Source organism: Salvia miltiorrhiza, chromosome 7 (genome assembly GCF_028751815.1).
Source record: "Salvia miltiorrhiza cultivar Shanhuang (shh) chromosome 7, IMPLAD_Smil_shh, whole genome shotgun sequence".
Classification (NCBI taxonomy): domain Eukaryota; kingdom Viridiplantae; phylum Streptophyta; class Magnoliopsida; order Lamiales; family Lamiaceae; genus Salvia; species Salvia miltiorrhiza.
Window position 1 is genome coordinate 45,758,993 of NC_080393.1, and position 14,077 is coordinate 45,773,069.

Genomic DNA, 14,077 nt, shown 5'->3' on the forward strand with positions numbered 1-14,077 from the left:
ATTATATCTTCAGGGAACTCGATTTTAATTCCTTGATTCTATTTTCTAGTTAGTAGATGGCTGTTGAACTAAGAGATAGACGCTAAGTTAGTTTGAGTTATAGCCTTGATGAGATATGAGTTTGTGAAGATGAAGATGTAAGAAACTTGTGAATTAGCATTGAAAAACACAAGACATTTGTGAAAGTAATTATTTCATGAAAACACATGAGTTGTGGAACCAAAGAGCCTTGAAGAATGTCCTCCTCCCTTTCTCTCCAACTCTGTACAAAGGATAAAATAATTTAGACCTCATAATCCTCATCATCCTCTTCCGCAGCCTTCCCTCTGAACTTCATGCTCTTGTACCACGATGCGCAGGCCATGTATATGACGAGATCGACGGCGGTGAGGCCTGCGAGGAGGAAGTAGAACCTATCAAGATGGCCCTTGTTGAGGTTCCCCGGTATCCAGCCCGGCATGTTGTCCACCGTCGATATCTTCATCACTATCGACACCAGCAAGCTACTGACGTAGTTCCCCAGCGAGATGGACGTCATGCAGAGCGCGCTCCCAAAGCTCTTGAGCCCGTCAGGCGCCTGAGCGTTGAAGAACTCGAGCTGCCCGACGTACATGAACACCTCGGATGCCCCGATCAGCGCGTATTGCGGGACCTGCCAGAATATGCTGAGCGAGCTTGACCCTTGGCAGTGCTTGCAGTCCTTCCTCGCGTATTTCAGCCTGTAGCACTCGACGATCCCGGCCGAGACCATCGCCATCACTGCGATCACGAGGCCGATCCCCATCCTCTGGAGCTCGGTGAGCCCATTGGAGTCCCTCCTCACCCCGCGCACGATGGGGTCGACCACTCTCCTGTACAAGAATATGAAGAGGGCGACGCTGAGGATGTCGAAGCTCGACATACTTGCTGCAGGGATCCGGAAGTTGGAGATCCGCGTGTTCATGGCATCGCCCTGCTCCACGAAGAGGGATGCCATCTGGGTGAAGACGACAGAGTAGATGATGGTGCAGAGCCAGATAGGGAGCAGTCTCAATATGCACTTCACCTCCTCCACTTGGGAGACGGGGCAGAGGCGCCACGGGTTGTAGTACTCGTTCTGCTTCAACTCGTCCAGATCTTGCGGTGTCACGAATGCTGCTCTGTCCAAGAATCTGCAATACAAATAGAATAGAGAGTTAGTTTGCAATATATTTCAGTGGAGTTGAGTTAAGGTCAAGGTGTAATGTATGACACTCACTTGATCCCCTGCGTGTGCAGCATCTTCCTGGCAGCGTTCTTGGAGTCCTCGGCCTCGTAAAGGTTGGCCTCGTCACCCGGTGGGATCCTGATGCTGCACTTCTTGGAGGCAGCGACCAAGACTTGGGAAATGCGGGAGAGGGGATTGCCGCTGGGCTTGAAATGGCGGTAGCGCTTGGTGCCCCCGAGGAAGAGGAGCAGGGCGAGTGTAGCAGAGGTGGTGGAGGCCCAGAATCCGAGCGCCCACAGCCCTTCGTCTTCAAAGTATCCCAATATAGTGTTGGAGAAGAGTGAGCCAAGGTTTAGTGCAAGGTAAAAGTAGCTGAAGAAAGCCACTTTGGAATAGCCCTCCTTGGGATCCTCTACGTCGAATTGATCAGCACCAAATGTAGCTATATTAGGTTGGTAGCCGCCGTTGCCAAGAGCAATCATGTATATAGAGATGTAGAAGAGCCCCAACTCCCAACTCGAATGCGTGCTGCATTTCTTCGTCTCGTCTCCACACCCTCCCGGTTTCAGCAAGAAGAGCTGTGTTGATAGTGACAAGAGTACTAGACCCTGTGCACAAAATGGTAAGTTAGTTAAGGTTGTCATGTGACGTCTCGAGAGAGAGAGAGAGAGAGAGAGACTTACTATGACAAAGATGGTCTGAAAGATGGCACAAGTTTTGTATCTTCCCCAATAAGAGTCACTAAGGAAAGCACCAACTAGAGAGAATATGTAGACAGTCCCAGTCCATTTGCTCACGCTGTTGGCGGCTTCCGCGTTGTCTTGCTGCAGCACTCTCGTTAGAAACAGCACCAGATTCACGCCCACGCCGAAAAATGCTAGCGTTGCTAGACCTTGATTCACTGCATATATATAAATGAGTCCACATAAAAACATTGTTGCTTAATTTGTTATTCCCTTTTTCCTTCTTTCTCATTATTATTCGTGTGAAGCAGATTATGTTAGTTTGGAGATTCTCAAAGGCAAATAATTTGGAAACTAAACATGTTCTTTGCTGGGAAAGATTTAGGCGCATGGCTACATGAAAAGAAACGTGGGATTATTGTTGTTTGACATTTAATGTTCACGTGCAATTATATCTGATGAGGGAGAAATATTCCTCATGGAACATATTTTGCCTAGATTCGTCTAGAGAAATGAGTTTCCTATGATATGCTTGATTTAATTTCCACTTGCTGCAAATAATATTAGACGTGAACCCTTTGCTTTAGTCTTTCCTCAAAAATACAGGCATTACAAGTGACTCTTGAAAGGTCCCATTCCTTTGCTATCCATGGAAATTTCTTGTCTAAACCATTTCCTCTCTCACTAAATAATTGTTTTAGTTTTTACTACTTGCAACTTTATTTCAATTACTGATTACCATCCATATAGTTGTAATTGTTTATGTATTTTGTATTTTAGGATTGCAAGAGGGGGAAGCTGGGATTTAGGCATCATCACCCGTACAAGGAAAAACTCCCTTCGTCCCACTAAAAGTGACATGTATTTCATTTTAGGTTGTCCCACAATAAGTGATCTGTTTTATAAATAACAAAATTTAACTCTTAAAAAAGTGTAAACTCTTATCACTTTTAACCAATTTACACATTCTCCTTAATTTGTGTGTCACTTTAGTTTCTTTTTTGGGTTTTTGTGTTTTTCAAGAAATTAAGGATGGTAGAAGTGAACATGATGTATAGGAGAGAGAAAGAGCAATATAGGATGGAGGGAAAAAGAACCTAACATGAAACGACTATGATATAGAGGCTTTCCCAATTGACATATAAGTATTAGGATAATTAAACATGGATGGGCATTTGGAAGTGTGGTATAACTAACTCTCATGAAATTGACAAAAATCCAACTTTTGTTTTAATAAAGGAACACCTCAGTCCATCACGAGCATAATTAAATGCGAAAAACTAACAAATTAGTTGAATAAGCATTTATGGGAAATTTTTATCTTTAATGGAGACGTTATAAAAATACAACTTCTCTCGAAATAAACTCATCAAGTAACCCAATTATTGCACTCAAGACTATTATTGGTTAAAAATTAATGAAAGTTTGGAATAGTGATCAATTGTAGAGGTCCGTTAGTGATGAGGGTATTTATTTAAGATAGCTCTATAGAAATCTTTTGAAAGAGACTAATTAATTTAGAGAAAATAGAAAACTCATGTGATTCGCAAAATAATGGTTAGTGCTGTCACCAATGCACTCATGTTGTGCAAAAAAGCTCCAATCATAATAAAAATGAACATACTACTTGGCCGATCATTTCCTACCCATCAATTCTTAGACGATGTATGTTTTGTTTAGTTCTCGATCATTTTCCATTTCTAGTGGTTATGAAAAACACCAAGAAAAAGCATAAAAAGATATAACCCCATATATACATATATATATATAGAGAGAGAGGGGGTCATATACAATGCATATATAGGGATTAATGAATGAGCCAAATTAAATATTGTCTCTAGCTTGCCTCGCAAAAAAAAAAAAAAAGAGAGATTATTCTCTCTAGCTATCTATATATGTGAACTCCTTTATAAATCCAAAATTTACCTTATCGAAGAGAGAAGAACAAGTGGCGCCCTCCCTCTTCATGCAAACACTTAGCCTTGGATTACGTGTCAAACTTTATTGCATTTAGTTCATCTCTTATATAAATTAAAATTATTAATACACGCAACATATATATGCCTATTCATCATCTTTATATATATATATAATTGCAACAAGAATGTAAACGATGAGTAAAATTTAAGTGGACCAAAACAAATGAGTTATTTAGAGCATAACTATGAACTTAATTTTCTGATGTGGTTGTATGCAACAACACTTGGACAGTTGCTATCTCTCTTTCGCACTTTTATGGATTTAATTTCATCCACAACCAAAATATTTGTCATTTTCAAGAGTGACAATTTGAATGCCATCTATTCAAACTCTCGTAGACATCTCTAGTGCAAATGTAAATTGACTAGACTCTTATAGTTATTTGATGTTAAAGTTGATTAAGATTGACGTTATATATATATATATATATAATGTTAGAAGAAGCTTACATAATATGATGCTCCCAGCAGCCCATTTTCCAGTTCGGTTTCTGGAAGCTGCTTCTCCATCAAAACCTACACTTCCATCACCGGTGTACTCTTCTTCCTTCAACTTTTGATCCTACAAATAAATTCATATATAACATTAGAATGTGATGAATATCTATTTCCAGTCTTCTTGTTTCATTTGCATGAGAGCTAGAGATCGAGAGACATCCTCCACAACTATACTTTTTCTTATATGAAATTAATAATACAAGAAAAATGGAAGAATGAAGGAGAGAGAGAGAGAGGTTGAATGTGATGAGTGGAATTAAGCATGCACCTTGGATAATTGTAAGGATCCCATTTGAAGAAGAAGATGAGAGGAATTGTGGTGAGTGAATTTGATGTGAATAGTTGTATGTATATATGAATGTTGGGAGGAGGAGTCGGGAATATATGGAAGCAAGAAATAAGGAGGGGTATATATAGAGGAATGGAAGGCTGAGATTTAATGATGGAAAACATAATGGGAAGGACAAAATCCAAATGGCTCAGCATTTTGCAACACTGCTGTTGTCACCCTCTCACATATCAATTCCACTCAATAACTTGTTTTATCCAATATCATTGGATTAAATGCACTCAGATAGTCCACTATTTCAAATCGGAATTTTACTTCTAGTTAGAGCATCCACATCGATCCACTCATCTGTGGAGAGCTCGAGTCGATTTTTAAATGAGTCGACTGATGTAAGTTTTCTTTGATTTGAGACTGACTCATCCGGAGGAGCTCGACTCATCCGTCCATTATGAAAGGCGCGTGCAATGTATGCACCGTATTTAAAAAAAAAATGGTATTTTTTTAATCTAACGACTATTTCAGCCGATTTTTAAAAAAAAAAATTTGGCAACGGCCATAAATGATCAAATTTGATTTTTTTTTTCACTCCTATATAAACCCCTCTTTTCCTTTCATTTATTCATCCATTTCACTATTTCCCTTTCATCTCTTCTTAATTTTTGTTTCTTTATCACAAAATGGCTTCGTGGTTCAATGATACTTCGTCTTCGTCTGAGGGGAAAACAAAGGAAATCATGGACATCATCGTCCAATCGCAAAACACGGTTGCTCAAATTTTCACTCCTCAACCACAACCCCAACCCCAACGACGTGTTATTTCCAATAGAGGATTCGTTTATCGTGATCGTGAGGCTGCCCATCAACGGCTTCTTCAAGATTACTTTAATGACAATCCGACGTACGACCAACATTCTTTCGACGTCATTTTCGGATGCAGAATGAGCTATTCTTGCGCATTGCCGATGGTATGCAAGGTGTAGATGGTTACCTCCGGATGGGGGTGGATGCTTGTGGTCGGGGCTCCCTCATGCCGTTGCAAAAAGTGCACAGTGGCTATTTGACAACTAGCCACCAATGTTTCTGCAGATACTTTTGACGAGTAACTATAGGTTGCTGACACGACCCGGCGGCTATGCTTGAAGAAGTTTTGCAAAGTTGTCATCTGGGCTGCCTGGGCATACAGTGCCGAGTATCTTCGGCGTCCTACACCGGAGAACGTCCAACGACTGCTTCAGATGCACGAGGTGCGGCACGGATTTTCCAGGATGCTCGGGAGTCTTGATTGTATACATTGGGCATGGAAGAATTGTCCAAAGGCGTGGCATGGTGCATTCACACGCAATGATCAAGGGAAGTCCACCTTGATTTTGGAGGCCGTTGCATCCCACAATTTGTGAATTTGGCATGTCTTCTTCTGTGTCGCTGGCTCGAACAACGACATCAACGTTCTGAACCAGTCGCCTTTGTTCGCCGACGTCTTAGGAGGAACGTCATCGCCAGTGATCTTTGAAGTCAACCGACACTTCTACCAGATGGCTACTACTTGTGCGATGACATCTATCCTGAGTGGCCAACGTTCGTCAAGATCCCACCGTTGGCAGCCAAACCGAAAGAGGCGAGGTTCAAAAAGATGCAAGAATCGGCACGAAAAGATGTCGAACATGCCTTTGGAGTGCTTCAGCTCAATGGGGAATCATTAGAAGTCCGGCCTGACCTTGGTACATTGATCATCTCAAAGACATCATGTTGGCTTGTATTATTCTTCACAACATGATTGTGGAGAACGAAGGGGAATGAGCTATCCACTGGAGAGATGACGACTTGGGACACATGGCGTCTAGTAGTGACTCGTCGGAAGCAGCTTGATCGACCCCGCCTAGCTTCGAGGAATACATGCAAAGAAATATAATTATCAGAGATAGGACAATGCATGCCAAGCTCCAAGTGGATTTGATCGAGCATGTTTGGGCATGTTTTAGACCTCTAGGGTCGGAATAGTTATTTAGATGTTTATTTTAAGCTATGTTTTTTTTTTTTTTAATTTTAGGTAATTTAAATTAATGTAATTTTAAGTTCAAGTAATTGTATTATTTAAATTGATGTAATTTAAATTAAATGAAAAATACAAAAATTAAAATTAATAAATATGAATCAATTGGATGAATCTTTTTAATACAGACTACTGACTTATAAATGGTCCGTGCTTAAACAAGTCACTAAATGACTCAAATTAAGGATATGGATGCTGTTAGGGATAAATTTTTTAGTTGACACGCACACAATTCGTTTCAAATTCGTGTAATTCAATTTTGTGCTTTGTTCTCATTTTTTTCTTAAACTGAATTTCAGTGCTTTATTCTAATTTTATGTTTTAAGTGAGAAGAAGACAATATTTGGGACTTTAGTAAAATATATATCTATTTTATTATTCTAAAGACTACAATTAGTCGTTAAAATAAAAAAGATAAAATATGATCATTCTTACAATTTCACTTAATAATTATACAAATTTACAATCGCGAAACTTCTTAATCGTTGAGAATATTTTACCTACAATTCACTACCATGAAACATTTTAGTCGTGTATTAATGATATATTACCTATAATTCACTACCAAGATGCTTTTAGTCGTAAAATTGACTCTAGTTTGCCAATAATTAATTTATAACTACGAAGTTCTTTGTTGTAAGTTGATCATTTATTGCCTAAAATGTTTTATAACTTAAAGTTTCTTAGCTGTGAATTGATTATATTTTGTTTACTATTCACAACCATAATGATTCTTAATTTACGTAAAATACTTTAAAACTAAAAATAGTTACTCCATCCGTCCCATTAAAACTAATCACATTTCCTTCTTGGTTTGTCCCATTAAAAATGGTCACTTTCTAAAAAAGTAGAAATATTTATTATTTAATTAAGTCCACTTAATTAAAATTAGGGTCTCTAATTAAATCCTCTTTTCACTCACCTCTCTCGCTCTCACCTCTTTCTCTGAGTTCTCTCTCTTCTAAGATAGGCACTTGTCGGCGTCACCCCAAAACCGGCAGCGTCACCGACGCCCCCTGCAACCTCCAGCGACGTTCCTGCAATCTCTAATTTGGGTGTCTGATTTTGGGGGCCAGGGCTGGGCCTTCTGGCTTCTGGCTTCTGGTGACGGAGACAGAGGGCTGGAGCTTCTGGCTATGCCACTCTGTCCGTCCCCTCACCTTCCTCTCACTCTCCGTCGCCTCTGCTCTCTCCCTCTGTCTCTCTCGTTGCACACGCACATACACATTACCATGGGAGATCTGGCCGTCGACCTTTGCTCGGACCCTAGCCACACTGAGATGGGCCGCTAAGGACGCCGCTGCCGTCGATAGCAGGAGCGGCAGCGAGGATTTGACGGTAAGAATAATTTCTGGGTTTGAAGAATTTCTGGGTCTGAAGAAGATTGGGTGTCTGATTATGCGATTTATGTGTTTGAAGAATTTATGGGTTTGAAGAATTTTCGGAAGAATTTCTCGGAGAATAGGTTTGGGTTTGAAGAATTTTTGGCTATGCAATTTGACGAATCTGATTTGGGTGTCTGATTTGCGGTTTGATAGAGGGGTATGGGGCGACCGTCGCTGGTGTCGCCGGCGTCAGCGGCCGGAACAGATGCAGTGAGAATGTGGACCACACTTAATTAAACCCTTTAATTTTGGTGGACCACATTAAATTAAAACATAACAATTCCCTTCTTAATCTCCGTGCCGAATAGAACGTGGCCGCTTTTAACGGGGACGGAGGGAGTATTTTCTATTCTCTCCGTCTATAATAAAACTTCATAAAAGGGAGTGACATAGATTTAAGACAAAGTTGTTGAGTATATTAAGAGTGGTGAAAATGTCAAAAATAAGAGTAAATAAGATATTATAAGTGATGGGGTATAGTTCAAAAATAGAATAAGAAGTTTTTTTGTGGACATTCGGAGAAGGAAAAGTAGGAAGTTTTTTTTTTTTTTTGAATGCGAAAAGTAGGAAGTTTTATCATGGAAGGAGTGAGTATTTTTTTTTAATCTTTATGACTACTTTTTATCTTTACCATAATAAAATGGATATTTTGATATTTTAACTCTTTTGGCAAAATACCATGATTCCAAGGAGTTTTAATCCTTCCGTGATAATTTAATCAAATGTTGCCGGAATTATTTCATATACCTACCAAAAAAAAATCGTAGTCTTTGGAGGAAATGGTAAAATTAAGAACACAAAAAGGAACTAAGAAAAGAGTGTGTAGAACTAATTTTTCCATCCCTAGCACGAACTAAAAAGCCTACTCCTCATTGTCTTGAAATGTATTTAATCATTTCACTTGATTTTCCATTTCTTGTAGCAATTCAATGTTAGATTACATGCAATGTACACCACGATTTAATCAACAAATTGGGGGATGAGACTCTTTAAAAATAGTATATGTTCCCTCTCTCCAAAAAATATACACAATTTATCATTTGGGACATCTCTTAAAAAGTTAGTATATACTCACTCTGTGTCTAAAAAATATGCGCAGTTTGTTATTTTGGAATATCTTTCAAAAATTCACTTTTTATTTTTGGACATTACTCCACTCACAATCTATAATGCACGGATTCGCCGGAAATCACCACATTGCAGTATCCGATTCGCTCAAGGGTGCGATTCGCGTGCGATTCGCGTGGGATACGCACGGGATTCGCCACATGGCGAATCCCTCAAAAAAAAAAAAAAAAAAATGGGTGCGCGAATCCGGTGCGCCAATCTCACGAATCCGGCGGTGGCGAGGGAGCGCGACTGCGTCTGAAGATGGAGGTTGAGCGCGGCGGCGTCTGGAGCGCGGCGGCGTCTGAAGATGGACTTCGTCGAGGGAGCGTCTGGAAGTCGTCGAAGCTCAGCCCGGAGTTGGAGCGCCTGGAAGTCGTCGAGGGAGCGGTGGAGCGCCTGCCCCAGCTCATCCACCGTGATTGGGGAAAGAAAAGGGGGGGGGGAGGGAGTCGGTGGAGCGCCTGGAAGAGAAAGAAGGAAGAAAAAAGAAAGAAAAGAGGGGGGTGGGGGAGTCGGTGGGGTTGGGTAAGGAAGAAAGAAGAAAAAGAAAGAAGGGGGGGAGGGAGAGAGAGAGTTTGTCGGCTGAGTGGGGGTGGGGTAGGTAGGGTTTAAATTTTTTTTTTTGGTTTTGATTTTTAAAGTATTTTTATTTAAATTTTTGTTTCTTTTTTTTTAAAATTTAAAATAGAATCGTATAAATGAGATTAAATGAAAATGAGGATTTAAGCAGCTTCTTATTACAAATTTATATATATATATATATATATATATATATATATATTTGATTGGTTATATATAATAAAAATATATAATATAATAGACGTATCCTTCACGAATCGCACCCTATAATTTTTAAAAATCCGTATCCCTGCACCCGAATCGTATCGCTCCCGCACCCGCCCCCTCGCACCCGTGCAATCTAGCTCACAATAAAGTAGAAGATTTTTTTCTACTCACATGTATTCACCCAACCTTTTTAAAACCTATACCACCAAAAGTACTGCATGTTTTTCGGAGAGGGGGGAGTATAAAATAATTTTTATAAAAATTCAATTATCTTTTTTTATGTTTTGACTGTTAATGTACGTATAAATTTTAATCATCAATAATATATTATTCCATTCAATTTATCTTGTGACATAATTGATCTTAAATAAAATTTAATTAATTTTAACTTTGAAAATGTTATTTCGAGAGAAACAACTGTTAAGTATGAACAGTAATACTTTATAAGCAATAGATGTATTAGGGGACAGAGTCTAACTTTTAAAAAAAATCCTACAATAAAAGACAATAAATACCAGCTAAACTAAAAATAAAAATTAATAATAAATTATAAATTAAGAGATAGAGCACTCGTGGTTTGATGAGATTTAATGTAGCAATCTTGGTGAGATTTATTATAATATTTATTGATTTTTGGAACAATTTTCGGAGCAATTATAAATGTGATTTAATGATATGTTTTGAAAAAAGATAAAAAAATCTCATATTTTGAGAGGATAAAAAATTTGAATTTTCTTTGAAATGAATTGATCCCTAAACATAAACAAATATATAAATAGACACGCAAGGGTGCGTTTATTTTGATTATAAAATTTTTATTGAAAAAAATTAGATAAGAAAAAATGCGAAATTATTATATTTTCTTCTATTTGTATCGTGTGTTTATTATAAATAAAAATATTTTCATATCACTATCTAAAGATAAATAATTCGGCATTAGAATGCAATTTTATTTTCAATGGGGCACAGGGTGATCGACCTCGGCTGTCTCATTGACCAATTGAACCTGAATGTACATATTATGTAGGTGTGGAAAGGACATGTTTGAATGGATTTGGAGCTAAAGATAACAACCATCAGTTTTAGGGGCTAAAAGATTTAAATTTATTGAAAATGCATTTTAGTAGTAAATTAATATAGGTTAAATTAGAATGTCTTGTAATATCATTTTTTTATTGTGTAAGGTGGAGAGGGACAAGAGAAGGCCGTTGATCCACAAGGAATTAATGCCACTGTTTATAAGTCAACAAAAACGTAAGATAATGCCTTTTTGCAAGTACTATTCGCACTAGTAAAGTTGATTCGCTCGTCTCATATGGTTGAAAGCTATAAAATCAAATTTCATAAATGGCCGAATATGTCACACAGGACTTATATAGTGACATATGAAGTGAAATTTATCAACACTGCATTTAGTAGAGTCCGTACGCTGCACGAATGATTGAATTTTTTTTTTTTTTTTTGATCGGGCAAAGTCATGTTAGATGTTAGTAATTAGTTCTCCATTCACTCCAAGAACCACCTTATCTCTCCATTCACCAAAATCCACCTTATATCTCCCAATCTCCAATTCGCTCCCAAGAGGGATCGAACCCGGGTCACTTCACTTAAGTGAGGATCTGGTGGCTAGTGGGCTAAGCCCCCTGGTTACGAATGATTGAATCTATTATATAATTTATCTTTAAATAGAAAAAATAAATGGAATACCTATTTGTGTTGAATTATGGTATACCACTCATTGCCAAATTCAATATGACATAACATAACTTATTCATTTAAAACTTGTTAACCTAATAAGCAAACTTCTAACAAATATAACAATGTCCTAATAGATAAAGTCTATGAACTATTATTTATATAATAATAATATTAACATAAATTATACAATATCATTAGTATTTTGATAGATACTTGTCAGAAAAAAGTTTCTCTCTCATAGACGAGAGCTCATAGTAGGCGCAGCCCACGGGCTTTGACCTTCACGTCCTCCGGTTCCCAGTAACCGGCCACCGGGCCATCCCCACCGCCACCCGGCGTTCGACCACTCCGCCTCCGACGTCTCCCTGACGCCACTGGAGAAGGTCAGCTCCCGCCGCCGCCGCAGAAGAAGCTCCGCCGCTGCTGTCGCTGAAGAAGAGATCTGATCCGCCGCCTTCCTCAGATTTCTTCCATCCAGCCTCGGAACCCGTAGTCTCGTTGCCGGCGTCGCGCCACCAACTGCTCCGCCGGCAGTTGCCCAGTAAAACCGCCACCGTCTGGAACTGTTGCTGCTTCGCCTGAGGTTGACGGATCTGACCTCCAGCAGTCCGTCTCGCTCGGAGCCGCCGCCGCCGTCACCAGCTGGAAGTCCGGCAACTGCGACCTCTGCCCCTGAAACGCCACCTGCCGCCACAGCTGCTGCCTGAGGTTGACGGTCAGCAGCTCGATGGATTGAGCTCTTGGCAGCGCCGCTTTCCGGCCTCTCCGTGACGCCGGCTTCGCCGGCTTGCTCAACCATCTTCAGATGGTTTTGACGGCGGAGGTCTCCGGCAACTCTCCACGAACGTCGGGCGCCTCTCCCCAGTAGTTTCCGATGGTTTCGACGGCAGAGGTCTCCGGCAATGTTTCTCCACGAACATCAGGCTCGTCTCCCCAGCAGCGTCCCCAGACTGTTCTTTCTCCCCAGAAGTTCCCTCACCCTGCTGCTCTGCGTGAGGCTGAAGACTCAAGCGCCGTTGCTGCGCCGATTGCTTCCCCTCCGACATCAGACAGAGGGGCCCTCAATCTCCCCTCGGTTTCTGCAAATTTTGAACATCATTTTAAACCCTCGAATGGGGTTTCTAAGCAAAACTTTCAAGTTAATCTCAGGAGCACGGTGGATGTCCCTGCTGCACCTGTTTCTTTGAATTCGACTGAACAACAGAACGTTTCATACGCTCGGATTACTGCCCCTCAAACGGTTCGACAGCCGGATTTACCAGCGCATAATTTTCGTGCCCTACGTCCGGTTAGGCATGGTGATCAAGGTACTCTTGTTATACCACGTGATATTCAGGATTCTCAATTGAAGAAGTTTAAGCATGCTCTTATAGGCAGACTTTTGTTAAATAAAGGCGATAAGCCGAGGCAATCTCGTGAGTTAAAGGCGGAACTTCAATCGCTTTGGAAAATTTCTTCTCCCTGGCACTTGATGCCGATGGGAAAGGGTTACTATACTCTTAGATTTCAGTCGCAAGAGGATAAAGCCACTGCCAAAGCTAATCTTTTATGGAATTTATCTGTTGGATCGCTTCGGTTACGTGATTGGGTACGTTTCTTTAATCCCTACAAGGAATCTTCTTCTCTCGCTCAGGTGTGGATTCGGATTTATCATTTGCCTGTGGAGTTTTGGCATCCTGAAATTATTTCGGGTATTAGAAGTTGGCTTGGACAGCCGTTGAAAATTGATGGAAATTCTATGACTGAAGATGTAGGACACTTTGTGCGTATGTTGGTTGAAATTGATTTGGCACATATTTTGCCGATGACGCTTAATATTGATGGAGGGGACCACGAGTTTTCGGTGGAGTTCAGTTATGAATATATACCTATTTTTTGTCATCGATGCAAGATTACGGGCCATTCGATGGAGAAATGTCGCAATGGTGACAAATCACAGGGAAAGACAACAGATGAGGTGGAAAAGAGGGACAACGGACCGGAATGGCACGCTATCGGGAAGGCGGTGGTACAAGCTTCGGTGTTGCATAACACTGAGGCTTTGGAAGCGGTAGATAATAATGACTCCTCGGATCATTTACAAGTTACATCTGTTAAAGCTGTTGAGGTGAAGTCTGCTCTGACGGAGCTTGCTCAAGTGGAGCAGACCACGGTAGAGCAGAAGTCTGGGAATTCCTTTGCCCCTTTGGTGACGGCGGAACAATCAAGCGAAATGGCTGACCATACAGTTTACGGGCCGAATACGGCTGTTTTGAAGCAGATTATTCAGCCAGCTAATAGTGACGAGGAGGTGGACGAGGATCTTGAGATGGAGACCCCGTCTGGGAAGAATGTTAAAGACTCTCCTACTCCAGATTTTGCAAGTCGTATTAATCGGTTAGAGGAGCAGGTTAGCCAGGGAATACAATTACTT

General features: G+C 40.3%; 1 protein-coding gene across 1 annotated transcript; it reads right to left on the reverse strand.

Moving 5' to 3' along the window:
• Positions 1 to 138: 138 nt before the first annotated feature.
• Positions 139 to 4,771, reverse strand: LOC130992771 (protein NRT1/ PTR FAMILY 7.3). The gene is made up of 5 exons (XM_057917513.1): positions 4,615 to 4,771; positions 4,299 to 4,410; positions 1,870 to 2,087; positions 1,238 to 1,794; positions 139 to 1,151 (listed from the first exon to the last, which is right to left on the reverse strand). Exons 1-5 carry the CDS (start codon positions 4,636 to 4,638, stop codon positions 284 to 286), a joined length of 1,779 nt encoding a protein of 592 aa, XP_057773496.1. The 5' UTR covers positions 4,639 to 4,771; the 3' UTR covers positions 139 to 283.
• Between the last annotated feature and the right edge of the window lie 9,306 nt (positions 4,772 to 14,077).

Excerpts from the sequence above, each read along its gene's own strand:
- LOC130992771 (XM_057917513.1), bottom strand. The coding sequence starts at position 4,638 with ATGGGATCCTTACAATTATCCAAG. Across the intron at positions 4,411-4,614 it reads GATCCTTACAATTATCCAAG|GATCAAAAGTTGAAGGAAGA; the intron begins GTGCATGCTTAA and ends ATTTATTTGTAG. Across the intron at positions 1,152-1,237 it reads CTGCACACGCAGGGGATCAA|ATTCTTGGACAGAGCAGCAT; the intron begins GTGAGTGTCATA and ends TTTGTATTGCAG.